Consider the following 17,573-nt stretch of genomic DNA (forward strand, 5'->3'; position numbering starts at 1 on the left):
GACAGTTAATGATGGCACATTTGGAAATAAGCCCAGAATGCTTTAGTGCAGTCGTTCCCAAAGACCGGCTCGGGACGCCGAGGTGGGTCGCACCTTTAGAAGTCAGTGTACCAAAATGATGTCAAAATGATAAAAATGAGGCAGAAACTTAGAGAACTTTCTAACTGGAAGCAAGGATTAAACCAGATTTCAAAGCCAAGTGAAAAAAGAGAAAACAATAATCTTAAATTTAATTAAGCCTTCATCCTAATCCCAGAGGGCAACATATTTGCGGAAGCTTTTACGAGCAACTTTTTCTGTTCGACTTCATTTGGAGTCTTAAATGTTGCACTCATGGCTGACCTGCGGCAACCTTCGATTGTTCAAAAGCAAAATAATGCAAAGCGTGCATAATATTAACGGCTAAGAGGGAGAGACGTGTGCTTCCCCCCAGGTGGGAAATTAAATGTCTTTGTTCTCTTGTTCAGGTGTTGAATAAATCTGAATAAACACACACACTGCTAAACCTTCTTCAAAGAAAAGTTACAGTCAGGAGAAAAACAACAATATTTGAATAATTATATTCCTTTCAACTGCATTCCCAAGACGCCGCCGTGCAAGCCAAACCCAGGCAAAAGGAGCACACTGTTATATAAGTGAAAAATGTAGCCGGTAAACAGACGTCGCTGTGACTAACTGAATTCCCACCACTATCTCTCTTTGAAACAAATGGTGCAGTCGCTGTTGTGCAGAGCAGTGTGCACGATACAGGTGCTGCCGCTCTATTAGGCAAATGGGGAAGCGCCAGAGACAAACCGCAAAACACAAAGTACAGTTTGTTGCTTATTTCAATTGACCAGATTACCGCGGTAATGCTGCAGCGTTAGTGCCACTGCTGTGATAATTAGAGCTGGGTATTGGTTCAAATTTCAAGAATCGATTCGATTCCAATTCACAAGGTTGCGAATCGATTCATTTCGATTCGATTCGATTCGATTCGGATTCGATCAATTTCAATATTGATTTGGTTAGTGATACCAAAATTTGTTTTTTGAGCTGTACCCTGAATTACATGACTGTCCAGTTATGTAACACAGGGGTTTCCAACCAGCCAAGTAGATACATGGGACAAAAAGTTGCAGACCTGTTGTCAATTTTAATATATCATATATTTACTCACCAGGTGGTGACAAAGGGTAAATAACAGCCTTTTCATCTGTCAATAAAGACACTTTCACAATTATGCACAGTGATTTGATTTCAGCCTATATAATTTCTAAAAGTAGATATTAATGATCAAACATTTCCATTCATGTAGCCTACAGTATTTATGTTTTTGTTTCAACTACAAACATAAATAAACGTCAACTTGAAACTATGTTTCAACTACCACACACAGCATAATATTTTAGCCTATTAAAAAAAAAAAAAAAAAAAAATCGATCTCTGGACATATGAATCGATAATCAAGGATTAAAATAAAAATCGATTAAAAATCGGAGAATCGATTTTTTTGAACCCAGCCCTAGTGATAATGCTGCAGCGTTAATGAGTTGACGAGTTGTGAGAACGGGTTGCTGTGGGGATTTGAAGTAACAACCTCCTGCTCTTAAAATGGCTTCTCTACCCTCCTGGCCCCATTCAGGAGGGTTGGACAGTCCTGACGGGCTGCTTGTGTCTCGTCCTCTGGAGCTGACTCATGAAACAGCTGGCAGGGCTGTGACAGAGAGCAAGGTCACATTTCATTACTCCTAATGAGACTCAGCACCATCACAATGTCTCTCTGAGCCCCTCTCACCACTGTCACGTGGCTCCTACACACTCCCTCATGTGATCGTTAGGAAAGCCCACAATTAAGTCTCAAGCAGCGGTCCAGGGAAAAACGCTCGTCTTACAAGCATCGCAGAGACATTTCAAAGTGACTTGCTGATGCGGAAGGGTCTTGTCATCTCATATGGTCGGTTTTGAAAGCTCGGCGCTGCTAAGAGGTTTTAAAATATATTTCTAAAGAAACTCCTCAAGTTTCGGTCAAACTGTCAAACCGAGAAATGGCAAGATGGCAGCCGTGTCTTCTTATGTTTTGGGCCGGTTGCCAGCTGATCGGCCTATTGCAACAATAAACACGAGGTATAAGACTTGTGTATGGGGACCAGCGACCAGCAGGGGCCGATAGCGAGCGCTGCTGTGATGGCTGGAAGGAAATCGAAAGTTGAGGAGTTTCTTTAGAAATATATTAAACATATGTATTAGGAGGTCAGAACTTTCAAAACTGACCATATAAGATCATAAGACCTGTCTGCGCTGCTGAGTACCCTTTGACATTTCTCTGCAAAGAGCCAACTTAGTGGTGAAAGGGGCTATCTCTCTCTCTCTCTCTCTCTCTCCTTCTCTTGTCTATCACGAAAGACAAGAAGCAGCAGATTTCTGCGTCAGGGGGAGACGTTTCAGGAGAAGGTGGTCTGGTATCTTCTTCATCACTGCTGGGTCAGAATCACCTTCAACTGTCAACATTCCACATGGGAGTTTCCCCTTTTTTGAAGAAAGAAGTACATCAGCTCAGCAGGTCAGGTGCAGGACAAATACAAAATAAACTTAGAGCAGAAAATAAATAAAGTCCGCACGAAGACCTGATGGTCGAAACGTCAATAAACTGACCTGGGAGCTATAATTATTTTCCCCTTTTTTCTCTTTGTAAACTGTTTGTGATATTTGTGTTGTCACTGAGCACTAAGAGAATGAGACTATATCAATCCTGAGCATAGAGAGAGAGGAGTAAAGAGATAGATCTCTGCTGCAGCATTAAGTGTACTGCTGCTTGTAAAAAGTCCCCAAAAATGGTATTGGACTTCAAGCATAGGATTCTGTAACTTCAGAAATAAAGTAATGTGTTTTCTGGTCTACAGGGAGGTGAAATGTACAGTATTAGTGGCTTAAGATACTGCTTCCTCCTCTGATTCCTCCTCAGTTGATACATGAAAAGAATTGCAGTGTCTTCACCGTCTAGATGCAGTGATCTTTGTAAATCTGCAGGCCGTTCTCTTCGATCTGCGTACAAATAGCTAATTTATAACTAATGAAATAAATAATAACTCATTTATAACACTTATAACACTTTACACTTTCAAATTACATGCAGCGAATACACCAAACGTTCCAATTGTGTGCAGGGGATACGCCAAAGAGTCTTTGGCCCGCCAGAGGTCGCCTGGTAAGTTCCTCGTCTTTCAACCGTGAGAGGGTTTGACTCCTGACGTGTCCTGTTTAACGTTAACCATAACCAAGATGTTTTACTTGCCTAAACATGACCAGGAAATGCGGCACCGTTTTCAACGAGGAAACGACCTCACACCACCGGTTACACCGTGTCTACCCTGCTGTCGCCACTGGAGTTCGCCCGCGGCGGCTCTACTAGCGCCTAACGCACTGTTGTCTCGGCTTAGTCCGCTCCACGTATCAACTGAACGCACAATTTGACTTTGCACATATTTTGAAAGTGGAAACCTGTTATTTATACGTCACGGGCTGAGACCGAGTTCAAGTCTGTGTATCTGTCAACATGCTGTGTACCGCAGGAATGAGTTTGAAAACAACAACAACACACATTTACACTTCAAAAGTCATAAAAGTGGTATTTGTGAAGATGATGTTTCGATGATGATTCTGTTTTATAAACTTTAGTTAAACACATACCTTATTTCAATGCATTTTAAACCGAAATTCCCATACAAAAATCCCATTGCCTTTTATACCTACGAACCCGGAAGTGAGTGCAGGGATTTCTAGGTAAGCCTACAAAAACGATGTCACGTGGTAGTCTATTGTGTGTATTTTCATAAGCCATAGGGTTGTGTGTGTGTGTGTCTCAAACCCCTCCTCTCTCTCCTCCTCCGTGGTTGGTGTGTGTGTGTGTGTGCTCAAACCCCTCCTCTCTCTCCTCCTCCTCCGTGGTTGGTTGGTGCATGGGTGCGTTGGACCGCTCGTCTCTGATAGATGCTGTAATCATGCTGTCAGACCAATGGGCCGTTACATGTCTTTTTGAAGCATTTCCATTCACGACTAGAACAAGCCCCATTACAGAGATATAGGCAGCTGAAGGGTCAGAGAAGACTGACATCAAAAGACGTCTTGCTCTCTCTCTGTGTGTGTCTCTCTGTGTGTCTCTCTCTCTCTCTGTCTCTCTCTCTCTCTCTCTGATCTCTCTCACCGTCTTATGGAAATCCAGTCTGGGGTTATAGAACAATGAGGTCCTAATGTGTCTCTCAGTCATGCTATTCTCACTGTGTTTGTCCTGCTTCTCTGGACCCGTTCATATATACTCTGGTGTTGCTTTCTCTGCTGCACTCTTCACTCTCTGTGTATCTGATATCTAATCCCTGTCTCTCCATGTTACATGTCAGTCAGGAACTTGCCATCACAGGGCTGTGGGGGACAATAGACCCTTTCCACAGCCGCCATTTTGTGTCTGAAAGGCTGGGTAAACAAAGGTGCAACCAACTCACTAATTAGGGCCGCAGCACTGGAACACCCAAATGGACCGGAAGTTGGAAAACCCTAATTGTTTGTATTGTTTTGGCACCTGTGTTTATCCTGCCTTTGAGACACAAAACGGCTGCTGTGAAAAGGGTCTATCACATTCAAACATGATTGGCTCTCTCTGTGTCTCAAGCTGTTTCCCAGTTTCTTCCTCTCTCAGATCAGCACTACAGTAAATCAAATGAATGATTAATGATCTGTTAATCAGTCTGTTTGCACTTCCCAGAGATTACCTGACAATCAAGCAATGTGGTTTTACTTGGATCTTCTGTTCTCTTTTTTCTTTTCTTTCAGATTTGCCCCTGGTTTTCTCTTTGATTGTTCTTGGCCAGTTCCCTGCTCCACCAGCTCTGCTGCTCTGGAGAGAGTTGTAGACTAGCATGCACATGCTTCCTCCGATACATGTTATGCACATAGAATTTCCTTGTATGTGCAAACATACTATGGCCGAATTCTGATTCTCCTCACCTGACAGTGAGGAGTTTCACTCCGGCTTCCCACCTCACTACTGTATTATATCAATCAGCGATAGGGAGCATCACAACATTCATTGATTTATTTGTCATATGTTTATATGTTTACTGGTTGACAGTGTCACCAGTAGGAGCGTGACTACTCAATACTAAGAGAGTTCACTCTCCATAAGTCAGCACTAGGCACATTTTGTCTGTTGAGGCCGGCAAACAGACCACCAAGAAGTAAGACCCCTTCATTTTATGGTTCCTTTAGGGGGGTAAAAAATATCTCTCTATTTTACTTAATTGATTATTTTAATGTAATGCATGTTTCTTCTATTTATTTGTTCACTTTGTAATCTTTTGTTTTATTATCCCTCTATGCTCTTTTATTTTACATATTTTATGTAAAGCATTTTGAATAGCCCCCGTGTATGAAATGTGCTAAATAAATAAACCTGCCTTGCCGTACTGTACATGTATATGAAAAATATAGCAGATTATTATATTAAATGCGTCTGATGGAGCGTCTTGAGCCGTTTGCCTCTATTTGCGTACATTATAGAGAGAGAGGCATGCAGGCATATAGAGAAAGATGAGCTCCTATATACTGTATCTCCTCCTGTCCGTTTCTCCTTTCCTCGTCCAATCACAGCCACTGATTTATAGCTGGCACCCTCCCCCTTCCAATATAGAGATGCATACAGGCGTCACAGCGAGATGAGCTTGTGATGTGATGTTTCTCCTTCCTCGCCCGTCTCTTAAACTGCATCTGAGATGTCATCTCAATGTTCTTCTTTTTGGTTGGTCTTTGGACTAAATTACAGAGGGAGGAGGCATGCAGCCAAAGGGTTGACAGACCAAACGCAATTCCAATGTCTCTCCCCCACGTCTCGTCTGGCTGTCACTCGTGTACCATTTCACTTCACCCCTTCTCTCCCACTCACACTATGAAGTGAGACGTAGGGTCGCAGGAAGATGACATCATCATATTTCTCTCCCTCTCTGTTGCTTTCTCCCTGTCCCCCTCCCCTCTCCCCCACCGGTCAGCTTTCACATTATAGTATATTATATTATATTATATTATATTATATTATATTATATTATATTATATAAATGTGGCAATGTGGGCTCTGTTCTCTGTCTGTTTCAATTTTTGTGCCGGCCACAGCTATGCCGTTTTATGTGCGATCGGGCTGAAACTTTCAGGGGGTGTAAAGAGCACCCGTGTGGGATTTTTTAATTAGGGCAGATTAATTGCCCTAATTACCCTAAGGCTGATTGCCCTAAGGCTGAGGCTATAGTTCAGTGATGATGTCATCAGTGATGATGTCATAAGTGATGTCATCAGTCTGAGGCTATAAGTGATGGAGTATAGTAGGTCGGGGAGGAACCAGACGGAGGCGATGGCTTCCGCCCCTGGGCTGTGCGGGTGACCTGACGGTGCCTGATTTTTTTAATTTGGTGATTGCCCTAATTACCTAATGATGTGATGGCATCAGTGATGATGTCATCAGTGATGTCATAGAGCATGCAAGGCCGCAATGTCTGTCTGTCTGTCTGTCTCTCTCTCTCTGTCTGTCTGTCTGTCTCTCTCTCTGTGTCTGTCTCTGTCTGTCTGTCTGTCTGTCTGTCTGTCTCTCTCTCTCTCTCTCTCTGTCTGTGTGTCTGTCTCTCTGTGTCTCTCTCTCTCTCTCTCTCTCTCTCTGTCTGTGTGTCTGTCTCTCTGTGTCTCTCTCTCTGTCTGTGTGTCTGTCTCTCTGTGTCTCTCTCTCTGTCTGTCTGTCTGTTTCTCACCCACTTGTTGAATTTCAGGTCCCTGCTTTGTATCTTACATTAAAGAGAAACATGGCTGCCCACGCGTCAGAGTGAGAAGCCCCTGAAACATCTGTCCCTTTCATGTTCTCTTTCATATCATTGTTTGCGGCTTTGACTCAGGTCCTCTGATCGCTCCCGTCTTTCATCCTCTCCCTCCATCTGATGGGCTGATCTTCATCCTATATTGTCTCTTTTGCAGGACTCTCACACACGTTTACTGAACCAGCACCATTCGATCTGATGCACAAATCCCCTTATAGTTTATCATTCCCTTCACAACTGCCACACCAGAGCCACTATGGGCCAATTCACACACAGCCTGTTCCTCACTGTCACGTCTCCTTTCACTCTTTTACTCTCTGTCGTGCGGGTTTCTTCCTCCAATCCCTTCTCTCGTATGCCTACATTTGATATCCACCACCCCCTCAGAGAGAGGCACCCAGAGGCCACGCCCCCTCAGAGAAAGGCACCCAGAGGCCACGCCCCCTCAGAGAGAGGCACCCAGAGGCCACGCCCCCTCATAGAGAGGCACCCAGAGGCCACGCCCCCTCAGAGACAGGCACACAGAGGACTCGCTGAAGAGATCAGAGGGAGATGAGATACGGCTGTGTCGCCTTCATCTCTCCTCCTCTGTGGTTTCCTCTTTGTGTGCTGAACTCTTTCATCTTCTCTCTTGGGCTGCTGAAGTAGGCTCAAATCTAACTTGACTGTAAAGTCATTTTATTTAAAACACCCTGGTGACCAAAATGCACCAAAACCTTCCAGCTATAATTTAAGGTCTTGTGGCCTAATTGTAAGCACCAAAAGGTTGTAGACATTAGTTTTCAACCCAAATCCTAAATATTGCAATTTCCCTGTTTTGACTGTTTGGCTGAGGCTGGGGTTGGAGTGTTTTTTTTCCTCTTCTCCGCTTTCTGCTTAGTATAAACCTACCTGCAGCTTCTCACATACATTATGCAGCATTTATTCAGAAAGCCTCAAAGAATATTTCAAATAAATTTTTCTTTGAGCTTGATGATAGATCACAGAGAGGAGGCAGAGAGAATCTCAACAACAAGTACAGCACAATAAGTAGATCGCTCGTTTGAATTTTGGCTTTTAAATGTTCAAAAATCTCAAGTCAGAAACCTTCTCTGAAGACAGAAGCAGAGAGGGGGAGAGGGTCAGAAACCTTCTCTGAAGACAGAAGCAGAGAGGGGGAGAGGGTCAGAAACCTTCTCTGAAGACAGAAACAGAGAGGGGGAGAGGGTCAGAAACCTTCTCTGAAGACAGAAGCAGAGAGGGGGAGAGGGTCAGAAACCTTCTCTGAAGACAGAAGCAGAGAGGGGGAGAGGGTCAGAAACCTTCTCTGAAGACAGAAGCAGAGAGGAGGAGAGGGTCAGAAACCTTCTCTGAAGACAGAAGCAGAGAGGGGGAGAGGGTCAGAAACCTTCTCTGAAGACAGAAGCAGCGAGGGGGAGAGGGTCAGAAACCTTCTCTGAAGACAGAAGCAGAGAGGAGGAGAGGGTCAGAAACCTTCTCTGAAGACAGAAACAGAGAGGGGGAGAGGGTCAGAAACCTTCTCTGAAGACAGAAGCAGAGAGGGGGAGAGGGTCAGAAACCTTCTCTGAAGACAGAAACAGAGAGGGGGAGAGGGTCAGAAACCTTCTCTGAAGACAGAAGCAGCGAGGGGGAGAGGGTCAGAAACCTTCTCTGAAGACAGAAGCAGAGAGGAGGAGAGGGTCAGAAACCTTCTCTGAAGACAGAAACAGAGAGGGGGAGAGGGTCAGAAACCTTCTCTGAAGACAGAAGCAGAGAGGGGGAGAGGGTCAGAAACCTTCTCTGAAGACAGAAACAGAGAGGGGGAGAGGGTCAGAAACCTTCTCTGAAGACAGAAACAGAGAGGGGGAGAGGGTCAGAAACCTTCTCTGAAGACAGAAACAGAGAGGGGGAGAGGGTCAGAAACCTTCTCTGAAGACAGAAACAGCGAGGGGGAGAGGGTCAGAAACCTTCTCTGAAGACAGAAGCAGAGAGGGGGAGAGGGTCAGAAACCTTCTCTGAAGACAGAAGCAGAGAGGGGGAGAGGGTCAGAAACCTTCTCTGAAGACAGAAGCAGAGAGGGGGAGAGGGTCAGAAACCTTCTCTGAAGACAGAAGCAGAGAGGAGGAGAGGGTCAGAAACCTTCTCTGAAGACAGAAACAGAGAGGGGGAGAGGGTCAGAAACCTTCTCTGAAGACAGAAGCAGAGAGGGGGAGAGGGTCAGAAACCTTCTCTGAAGACAGAAACAGAGAGGGGGAGAGGGTCAGAAACCTTCTCTGAAGACAGAAGCAGCGAGGGGGAGAGGGTCAGAAACCTTCTCTGAAGACAGAAGCAGAGAGGGGGAGAGGGTCAGAAACCTTCTCTGAAGACAGAGACAGCGAGGGGGGGAGGGTCAGAAACCTTCTCTGAAGACAGAAGCAGAGAGGAGGAGAGGGTCAGAAACCTTCTCTGAAGACAGAAGCAGAGAGAGGGAGAGGGTCAGAAACCTTCTCTGAAGACAGAAGCAGAGAGGGGGAGAGGGTCAGAAACCTTCTCTGAAGACAGAAACAGCGAGGGGGAGAGGGTCAGAAACCTTCTCTGAAGACAGAAGCAGCGAGGGGGAGAGGGTCAGAAACCTTCTCTGAAGACAGAAGCAGCGAGGGGGAGAGGGTCAGAAACCTTCTCTGAAGACAGAAGCAGCGAGGGGGAGAGGGTCAGAAACCTTCTCTGAAGACAGAAGCAGAGAGGAGGAGAGGGTCAGAAACCTTCTCTGAAGACAGAAGCAGAGAGGGGGTCAGAAACCTTCTCTGAAGACAGAAGCAGAGAGGAGGAGAGGGTCAGAAACCTTCTCTGAAGACAGAAGCAGAGAGGGGGAGAGGGTCAGAAACCTTCTCTGAAGACAGAAGCAGAGAGGGGGAGAGGGTCAGAAACCTTCTCTGAAGACAGAAGCAGAGAGGAGGAGAGGGTCAGAAACCTTCTCTGAAGACAGAAACAGAGAGGAGGAGAGGGTCAGAAACCTTCTCTGAAGACAGAAGCAGAGAGGGGGAGAGGGTCAGAAACCTTCTCTGAAGACAGAAGCAGAGAGGAGAATCATGTGTGGGTCATGTGAGTCCTACCCCACCACGGCTCTCTCTGCTGCAGGCGATAACACCGTGTGTATAATACAGCGCATGTGGAAAGTATCACATAGCATGCACAATCAATTTGGCCCTCTGAAGAGACTGACTGCCAAGCTAATATACAAGAGGTTTACTGAATGGGAAAAGAAATTACAAGCGATAAATTGAATTAATTTGAATTGAGGCCGGGAACGGGATGAAACAGGGTCTCCGTCCCAGAGAGGATTAGCAGCAGATGTCAAGAGAGCGGGGAGGAGAGGAGAGGGAGGAAACGAATGAGGGGAAAATATTGTCTGTGTCAGACAATGTATATTTATTTATTTATTTATTTATTTATTTATTTATTTATTTATTTATTTATTGCAATACAGCGCTATCATAAGGCTATCGACAATGGATTTGTATCAGGATGGATGCATGCTTGAATCAGATTCATGCAAGATACAGCCAACAATGATGAACTAATCAAGTATGCTTGGTGGCAATGCTGAGGTTCTGTGACCAGCTGCTCCCCCTGCAGAGGACAGCTTATCTACAAACTCAAGCACACATAGTGTAGTGCTGCTGTGCTTTGTGTTCAGCAGTCCAAAGCCCAGGTGGGTACATTATTAAACAATGTCTTGCAGGGATTTCAGTGCGTCGCATAGCCATTTCACCAGTCATTCTTAAAGAGTACCATTAAGCTGGCAATCCCACATGAATTGTGAACAATTGAATCCACCTGTATCGATTCTGAATCAGATTGCATTGTGGGATAGCCTATATCTGGGACACTGATTTTGATACTACTGTATATGGGGCCCCTCGCGCAGTACTGGTTAATCAAGCAAGTTCTCTTTGTATTTTTCCCCCATTCATCTAACGATGACAGCACTATCATACAGTTTGTAGACTAGTGTTGTCACAATACAAATATTTTAACCTGCGATACTATACCAGCCAAATGATCATGATACTGGGTAGTATCACGATACCACGGAGAACTCTATATATATATATATTTTTGTTTGATGAATGTGCACTGTATTTACCTACACTACTGTAGTTATAATGTATGCATTTGTATGTAGTTTGTTACTTTGTACAATGACAGATATTAGGGACTTAGTGGGAGCAAAACAAGTGTTTAACATACATGGATTAATCAGTTACACAGTTAACGTGACCATGAACTTGTTGACGTTTGACCGCCAAAATCTAATCGGATCATCCTTCAGTCCAAGTGGACGTTTGAGCCCGATTTGAAGAAATCCCGTCAAGGCCGCCGCCTCGTCTATTGCCGGCGGGGGCATCACAAACGAGAGTATGGGGCAAAGCACAGAGCAGAGAGAGTGGGTCTGCCTCTCCTCCCCTCATTGTGATAGCAGACACGTAGCGCAGTAGCACATGTAGGCCACAATGTGTATGTCACTGTGGCACATTAGGCTAATTGATCCATACACACAAGGTGCCAGACAGCCCCTCAAGGCCGGCGGGAGGGGGCGGGGCTCTTTCTCCTTCTCCACGCCCACCGAGTTCAAACAAAGGTTAGCGATCTTCACAAAGATGCTGATTATTATTCCTCTAAGCCTTGATCTCAAATTGCATAAGACAAATCAGCGAGCTTGTACCTGAGCCAAATCCTATTAGGCTTGACTGTCATGCTGGAACATATAGCTTCAGTAAGAGCCCCTCCCCCTCCCCCCCACACAGAGCACACACAGAGGAGTTGTAAGGACAGAGGCAAAGCAGCAGTAATGGCCGGCCTAACAGCAGCGGGCTCTGCCACATGTGGCTCACCAGGAGCCATTCAGGTGAATAATTTAGTGGCGTGAAGAAGCAGAGACATGGCCATGCATGCAGAAGCAGAGGAGTGCGGCTCAGGTATGGTGTTGTAGCACCAAGGGGGGGGGGGTACAGTAGGTTGTAGCTCTGCACGTCAAGCCAATGTGGAAGTGTCTTAAATCGGTATTCTTTTGAATGATGTGCAGGGGGTGACTCCACTGGCCGTGAAAAGAAGTCTGATTGTATTCACCTTATCATTGGCCCATATCAGGACGCGTCTGCATAACGTCATTTTGTAATCGCTCTTCCGTTTTAGACCCGGAAGTAGATTACTCCTACCTTTATCATTTTTAGACTTGCCAAAAAGCTTTTCAAGCTAAAAACAAACAAACTGTTATAACGTTTTTTTTTTCTTTTTTCAGATGAGAACGGACTAGGGGTGTCACGATACACTCAGTTCACAATACGATACGATACACAATACAGTATTGGGTTCACGATAACGATACGGTACGATATTTTAACAATATTTTTCTGTGATCGATTTGTAAGTTGAGTCATTTCACCATTTTCATCCTCCGTGTCGAACGTCCCTCGTCTGTTCAAACAAAGCAATGGAAAGGAGAGCGAGCATGCAATCAGATGCAGATCAGTGCCACCATGTTCAGCTTCTTTTTCTCACGATGTGAGATTTCATCTCAACGATACATATTGTCACGTTTTGATATCGCGATATATTGTGGGACGATATATTGTGACATCCCTAGAACGTACCATTCCAAATATGTGACCGGTTTCTCAGAATAACGCCTATTTGGGAATTTTTAACGAGCAGCGAGAGGACTGAGAGCGTTGGCTGTGTTGACCGGTCGGACGAGCTAGTATCTGTCAACCCCTACTGCTGTACTGGCAGTGAGAAAACACTGTCGACGTGCTTTTGTAACTAACGTTAAATGCCGATCGGGTACAGCCATCGGCTCCTCGCAGCAGTAACGCTATGATAACTGAAGTTGGCCGCAGTGTAGCTTCTGAATGTTGCCAAACTTCATTCATCGTTTACAGTTTACAAAGCAACCGGCCGGCCGGCTAACGCTGAACCGGAAGAACAAATACAATTGCGACTGACACGGAAAAGAAAAAGTGGGCGTGACAACATAAGGTGAATAGAAGTCAATGTGACCCACCTTCTCACATGATTTATTACCTCAGTAAAAACGTTCCTGGTCTCAATCGATAGTTTCGAGTCTTCTTCAATACAGCGTCATGTCCATCTTATGGTCCCGTTTAGAGTAACATAGACGATAAAGCGCCTATGTTTTCGGGTGTGATTGACCTGTCCAGTGATCGCGCAGCTCACCAATCACACGCCCCGACCTTTAACCTGTCCAGTTTCAAACACCAGGGACACCAACCAGTCTCCAACTCCTGGAGAACAGCGGGAGGACGGCAAACGAGGAATTTAAATTTTACATTTGCCTGTGGATCCAAGTATCTACAGTTGCAAGGGTCATAGTTGTGTATGAAATTAACAGGACCTGAAAATGCCTTTCAAAGTTCATAAAATGCTCTTGGAATTAATCTATCTATATATATAAAAGGGAGCATGTGCCTAGTAAAAGAAAATAAGGGGGCAAAAAATATGTCTCCTGATAATTAAAGTACCATGTCATCCTGTTATTTTTGATTGTACTTTTAATTACCTTTTGCGTCAAAGTCAAGTGACATTTTGGCATCATGTGAATGATGTCCCCCGTGCACCACAGCAGCTTAGGAACCTTTGACCGTTTGCATTCTGGATGAGGAAAATGGAGTCGCCTTTGACCAGCAAACAACTGAGCATGCAGCCTGAAGCAGTAGAACATGTCTGATTATTAGGCTATCCTCTTTATGTGCTGGCATGTTAGGATTTAAATGAACCAAACCTTATCAGCACAGATGGCGAGTATTTGTAAATGTATTGTTTCATAGCTCAATAAAGGACCAAAATGGCCCCTAAAATGTGTTCCACATGAGCTTCTTGGACAATTCTGTAATGTAAACGCAGCGTGTGAGAATTTCTACATTAACTATACTGTTGTATAACGTTATGCATGTTTAGACAGATAATAGTCATATCAAGCAATCAACACAGCAGGCTGGACTGTGTAAAATGTGTTGTATCATGTGGTTTGTTAAGGCACGGTGAGGCATGATATGATTGAACTCCATGTACCTTTGTGCGCGCACACACACACACACACACACACACACACACACACAGGTAAATGTGTGCGCTGACTTTCCACACTGCACACACACACACAGGTAAATGTGTGCGCTGAATTTCCACACTGCGCACACACACACACACACACACACACACACACAGGTAAATGTGTGCGCTGAATACACTGCGCGCACACACACACACACACACAGACACACACACACACAGTTAAATGTGTGCGCTGACTTTCCACACAGCACACATTTCCATTTTCAGCATGTGTCAGCACATTTGCGTAGAGATGATTGGAGCTCCCTTGTAAGCGCAGCAGAACAGATCTTGGACTGGTAATCTCCACTGACTCAACCCTTGCTACTGTAGGATCAGAGATCCATTCATACCCACAGTGAACACTGATAGATCTTCCACTGTGCTCACATGTGTATAGTATTCTGTTACATCACCACCACACGGCCATCTTGGTAGGAAAATAACAGGTGATTGTAATCAATTAACAGGTGATTACAATCAAGTGACACAAACAGCCAATGAGCTGTGTGTATTGTAGCGCCATATTGGTAGGAAGATGCTTGTGACATCATGGGAATAGTATGAAAAGTTATTTTGAGCGATGGTTGAAAAATGTAATTCGACAGACTTTTTGGAAGGCAGTGCCTGGCTGTAACTGAGGGATAACGTTTGGTTAATAATACATCACGTTGCTGTCCAGCATCCAGTATCTTGACTAACCTGACACTGCCAGATGGTTCGTTTTCACATAAACATCTGGGAACCATTTCAAATTACGGTACAGGCATGTAAAAAAAAAAAAAAAAAAGCAGATGATTGGATGAAGCAACTGTCTATGACATCTATCCCAGGCTCCTCTGTGGCGTCACACCTAAAGCCCGTCCGCAGCTGCCTCTGGACTGATGATTGGTGCGAACCACTGGTGGTTCAGATTCAAACCACTAGAGTGGAGCGTGACAAGGTTAGTCCACTAGCCTCGCTAGTCAGCACCATAAAAGTTGGTTAAACTAATCATTTAATTAATAATGTATATAACGCCACCTACGGTAGTCCCCCTCCCCGCTATGCGCCGGATTTGGGATGTTTTAGTGGGAGCGGATAGAGATGACATCTCATAAAACCAGCGTGGCTTGGCAGTATTTTGATCTAGAAAATTAAAATAAAGTTGCACTGTAATGTAGGCTGTGTCAGATAAAACTGGTATTATTAACCACTCGACCAGAGCAATAGCAATACATAACCCCAATTCTGCACATTCATGTGGATGCTAACCTACAAGGACAGCAGGGCCTGATGCTAGCTGCTAACGTTACTTATCCACACTCCAATAGACGTAATTACAGACCCAACACTGTGATGCCGCTCATGACTGCACAAGATGCTTCCACTCAACTCTGTTGAAGGCAAAGGCTTGGGAATACAATGCCGGGGTGACTTGTCATGTTTCGGATGTGTAGCGTTCATAATGAATGGCACAAAGTTCCACACATGATTTGGTTATTGACAAACGTAATTAACGGTTTCAAATGGCTCTTAAATACGTAATATTTTTTCACACATTGTAACCTTATAGATTCAATTGTGCTCAATTTTGGTCTGGTTTTGAGTGTTTTCGTACCTAATTTGTTGACTCGTCTAAATTGACTTGTCTAAATTTCAAATTTCGTCGACAAGGAAATTAGGAACATAACTAATTGCAGTAGATCAGTTTCCTTGTAGAAAAATGCAAGATGCACTCCCAGCAGTGAGCATATGGAAGCTTAAACTGGGGACAGGAATGACTCTGCACATGAGACAAATACAACCCCACTTCTCTTCATGCCAGACTCCAGCCTCCAGCCAGCAGAGAGGTCTCCTCTATCTTAACACTTTTTACTTCTTAATTAATCGTTTGAAACCCTTCTGCTATCTCCTAAATGAGACTTTTGGGCCGCAGAAGTTTTATCCTTATTAGACAACTTATAAGAATTCAAATGTCCATATGCAAGTTCTCTCAACTAAATAACTAAAATGATGAAAATGTAATGTAAAATGTTATCATAACTTGACCCATATTGAGGAATTTAATTGTATTAGCTCACTAAGCACACGAGAAGACTTTATTTATTTATTTTATCTGACAGGAAGTCAAGCGATCTGTGAATGAAATCAAAACATCAATGGAGGTGACCAACCAGACTCAGCTTGCTCGCTCTCACCTCACTGTGAACTTGGTTCCTATTGGCTATTGGCTGTTTCCTTGCTCTCACCTCACTGTGAACTTGGTTCCTATTGGCTATTGGCTGTTTCCTTGCTCTCACCTCACTGTGAACTTGGTTCCTATTGGCTATTGGCTGTTTCCTTGCTCTCACCTCACTGTGAACTCGGTTCCTATTGGCTGTTTCCACTCTTGGTATGAATTCATGTGTGACTGCGCAGCCACACAATTCTCAGGACTTGTTCCAGACACGATGGGTGGTCAAGCATGGCTGATCTTATTGGGGCGGCTCAGATCAGGCTTGGAACTGGAAACCTCTCACACTACCCGATAATCATTGCATCCAATCACAAATTCCTATTGTCCAATTGTAGACAAAGCTGGTGTAAATTGGCACGATAATCCTCTAGTGTGTCCCCCCCTGCTGAAGTCTGAGAGAGGTACTTTGCAGCCAAGTGCAAAATCAGCCACTCTGGGCAACATTTGAATAGGGTTTCATGAATGAAGTCGGCATGCGACGGCGGCTAAATAACGCCAACAGAGTAATGCCCTAAATCCCTAAATCCATCAAAATCTGCTCAGGTTATGTGATGGTTACAGTGTAAAGTTTTTTGTTCGTTACATTACATTACATTACATTACATTACGTCATTTGGCAGACGCTTTTATCCAAAGCGACTTCAATAACACATTTTTGTCAGCAATAGACCAATCAACTATGGAGCACAGTCTCTGACAACTACAACTTCTGAAGGAACAGTGGTACAAGTTTAGGTTAGTATTTTTTTTTTTTTTTTTTTAGAAAGAGAGAGAACGAAGTTAGATCAAGAAGGGCCCAGATGGAGCCTGAAAAGGTGTGTCTTTAGTCTTTTCCGAAAGATCGGCAGTGATTCAGCTGTCCTGACCGAAGGTGGAAGCTCGTTCCACCATTGAGGTGCCAGGGACGAGAAGAGTCGAGATCGAGTCGAGTCGAGTTCGTCCATGTGTTACGCATAATCTCTCAGATAACAATCATCAGATTTGGACAAATCTTGAAGGAATGATGCGTCTCACCATTGCTATTCGATATTCAAAGATACACAGATGAGTCCAAATGGAGTTTCATGACCCGTGGGCCTGTTTTCAACGTCACTCCAACGTGCATTTAGACATACATGACTGTCAATGGCCATCAAAACGCATCAACGTTGAAAACACAAACTTTTTCTAAATACCGTAACATGATCTTTACTAGAATAACAGCGCTACGTTTTCATGTGTTCTGCACTCACATTAAGCTGCAGGGTCTCCGTCCACTGTCCGATGACCCGGTAGCCCGGCCCGGTCACGTTGTTCCACTGGTACTGGAACAGATCGTAGCGTCCAGGAGCATCACCGTTACGGTTGAACGTCACTGAAGTACCAGCACTTCCTGTGGGGGGAGAATATTCATTACTACTGTCGATCAATCAATCAATCAATCAATCAATCAAACT

At 44.3% G+C, this 17,573-nt stretch overlaps 1 protein-coding gene across 1 annotated transcript in view; it reads right to left on the reverse strand.

The window, feature by feature from the left end:
- The window catches only part of grm7 (glutamate metabotropic receptor 7), a gene marked incomplete at both ends in the record, with an annotated part of 298,362 nt that overhangs the window by 7,808 nt on the left and 272,981 nt on the right, over positions 1 to 17,573 (reverse strand). The window contains one exon of the mRNA XM_083660993.1: positions 17,370 to 17,509. Coding sequence (XP_083517119.1) covers positions 17,370 to 17,509 — 140 coding nt within the window. The remainder of the gene's footprint in view (positions 1 to 17,369; positions 17,510 to 17,573) is intronic.

The sequence above is a fragment of the Poromitra crassiceps genome (genome assembly GCF_964638095.1).
Source record: "Poromitra crassiceps genome assembly, chromosome: 25".
NCBI classification, from domain to species: domain Eukaryota; kingdom Metazoa; phylum Chordata; class Actinopteri; order Beryciformes; family Melamphaidae; genus Poromitra; species Poromitra crassiceps.